Raw genomic sequence first — 1,115 nt, 5'->3', positions numbered from 1 at the left:
GAACTCCAACGCCTCGCCCTCCAAAACGAACCGCTATATCTCGGCCTAATCGCCACACACGTCTACAACACCAACCCCCGAAACCCCCCACCGTTATTCCACGATCTATGTAATCAAAGCCTCCGCCTTTTTCGCGAGCAGCTAAGTCGCTTTGACGGGACGTTGGATGAGGGGTTGATTAATGCGGGTGTTTTCCTCTGCACACTCCACGTAAGTCCTCCACCTTGAGCACTTTGAAGCTTGAAAGTATTAATTGGGTATGGCAGTTATTCCAAGGAATTCCATGGACAGCGCATCTGAATTCCATGATGTGGGTATACCATCTCTTCCCGCAGTCCAAAAACGCACATCTCATTGGAGATCTGGAATATCGCTTTTCGCTTGAAGCAATGGCGATAATGGATATTCCCACTTTTGTCCGTGGGCGCGATACACCAACCCTTGGAATCTGGGGTTTTCTACGCTCAGCCCAAAAAGCGTCGCCGAGTGGACTAGTCGGCGGTGTCGAAAGTGTCTCGGGCTTACCGCGAAGTCTTCTCGATATTTTCGGGAGGATGGCACATGATGATGTGGAGAAGGACTTTGCAGATTGGGAAGGGCACGAGGGGCCTATTCCGCACGTTCATCTCTGGGAGGCTTTTCGGATATCGGGAATCTTAATGACTCGACGCCAAAAGGGCACACAAACTGGCTCACAATCCAACGAAATGCTAGTATGTCGTTTAGTAGCTACCCTCGACGCACTATACGAAACTCGCAAACGCGAAGAATACGCTCACATCCTCGCTACAAACAGCATGCTATATCCCTACACCGCAGCGCGTCTCGAAGTAACCATCCTCCAAACACGACCATCCTGGGTACGCACACTGCGTCGGTGCGGAAGTATCTGCGATGCATACCGCGACACGCCGAATGCGCTAATCTTAGAGGAGATACTAGATAGAGCGCTGGAAAGGGGCGATAATGAAGTTGATCTTGATAGAGAGACGAAAGCGCGAGGTGTAGAGTTGAGTTTGTTCTAGGCTGTTTTAGGATGGTCGACACGCGGCCAATGAGGTGTTATGTGGTGAGTGGGTGGACCTGCTGTTTGGGTGCTAGGGGCATCGGTGATT

General features: G+C 51.0%; 1 protein-coding gene across 1 annotated transcript; it reads left to right on the top strand.

The window, feature by feature from the left end:
- Positions 1-308: 308 nt before the first annotated feature.
- Positions 309-1,025, top strand: FTJAE_14188 (transcriptional regulatory moc3; the record flags this gene model as incomplete). The annotated part of the gene is made up of 1 exon (XM_037347396.1): positions 309-1,025. The coding sequence occupies one exon, from the start codon at positions 309-311 to the stop codon at positions 1,023-1,025; it is 717 nt and encodes a 238-aa protein (XP_037198803.1).
- Between the last annotated feature and the right edge of the window lie 90 nt (positions 1,026-1,115).

Source organism: Fusarium tjaetaba (assembly GCF_013396195.1).
Source record: "Fusarium tjaetaba strain NRRL 66243 chromosome Unknown NRRL66243_c0000602, whole genome shotgun sequence".
In the NCBI taxonomy this organism is placed as follows: Eukaryota; Fungi; Ascomycota; class Sordariomycetes; order Hypocreales; family Nectriaceae; genus Fusarium; species Fusarium tjaetaba.
This window is presented reverse-complemented; position numbering and strand designations above follow the sequence as displayed.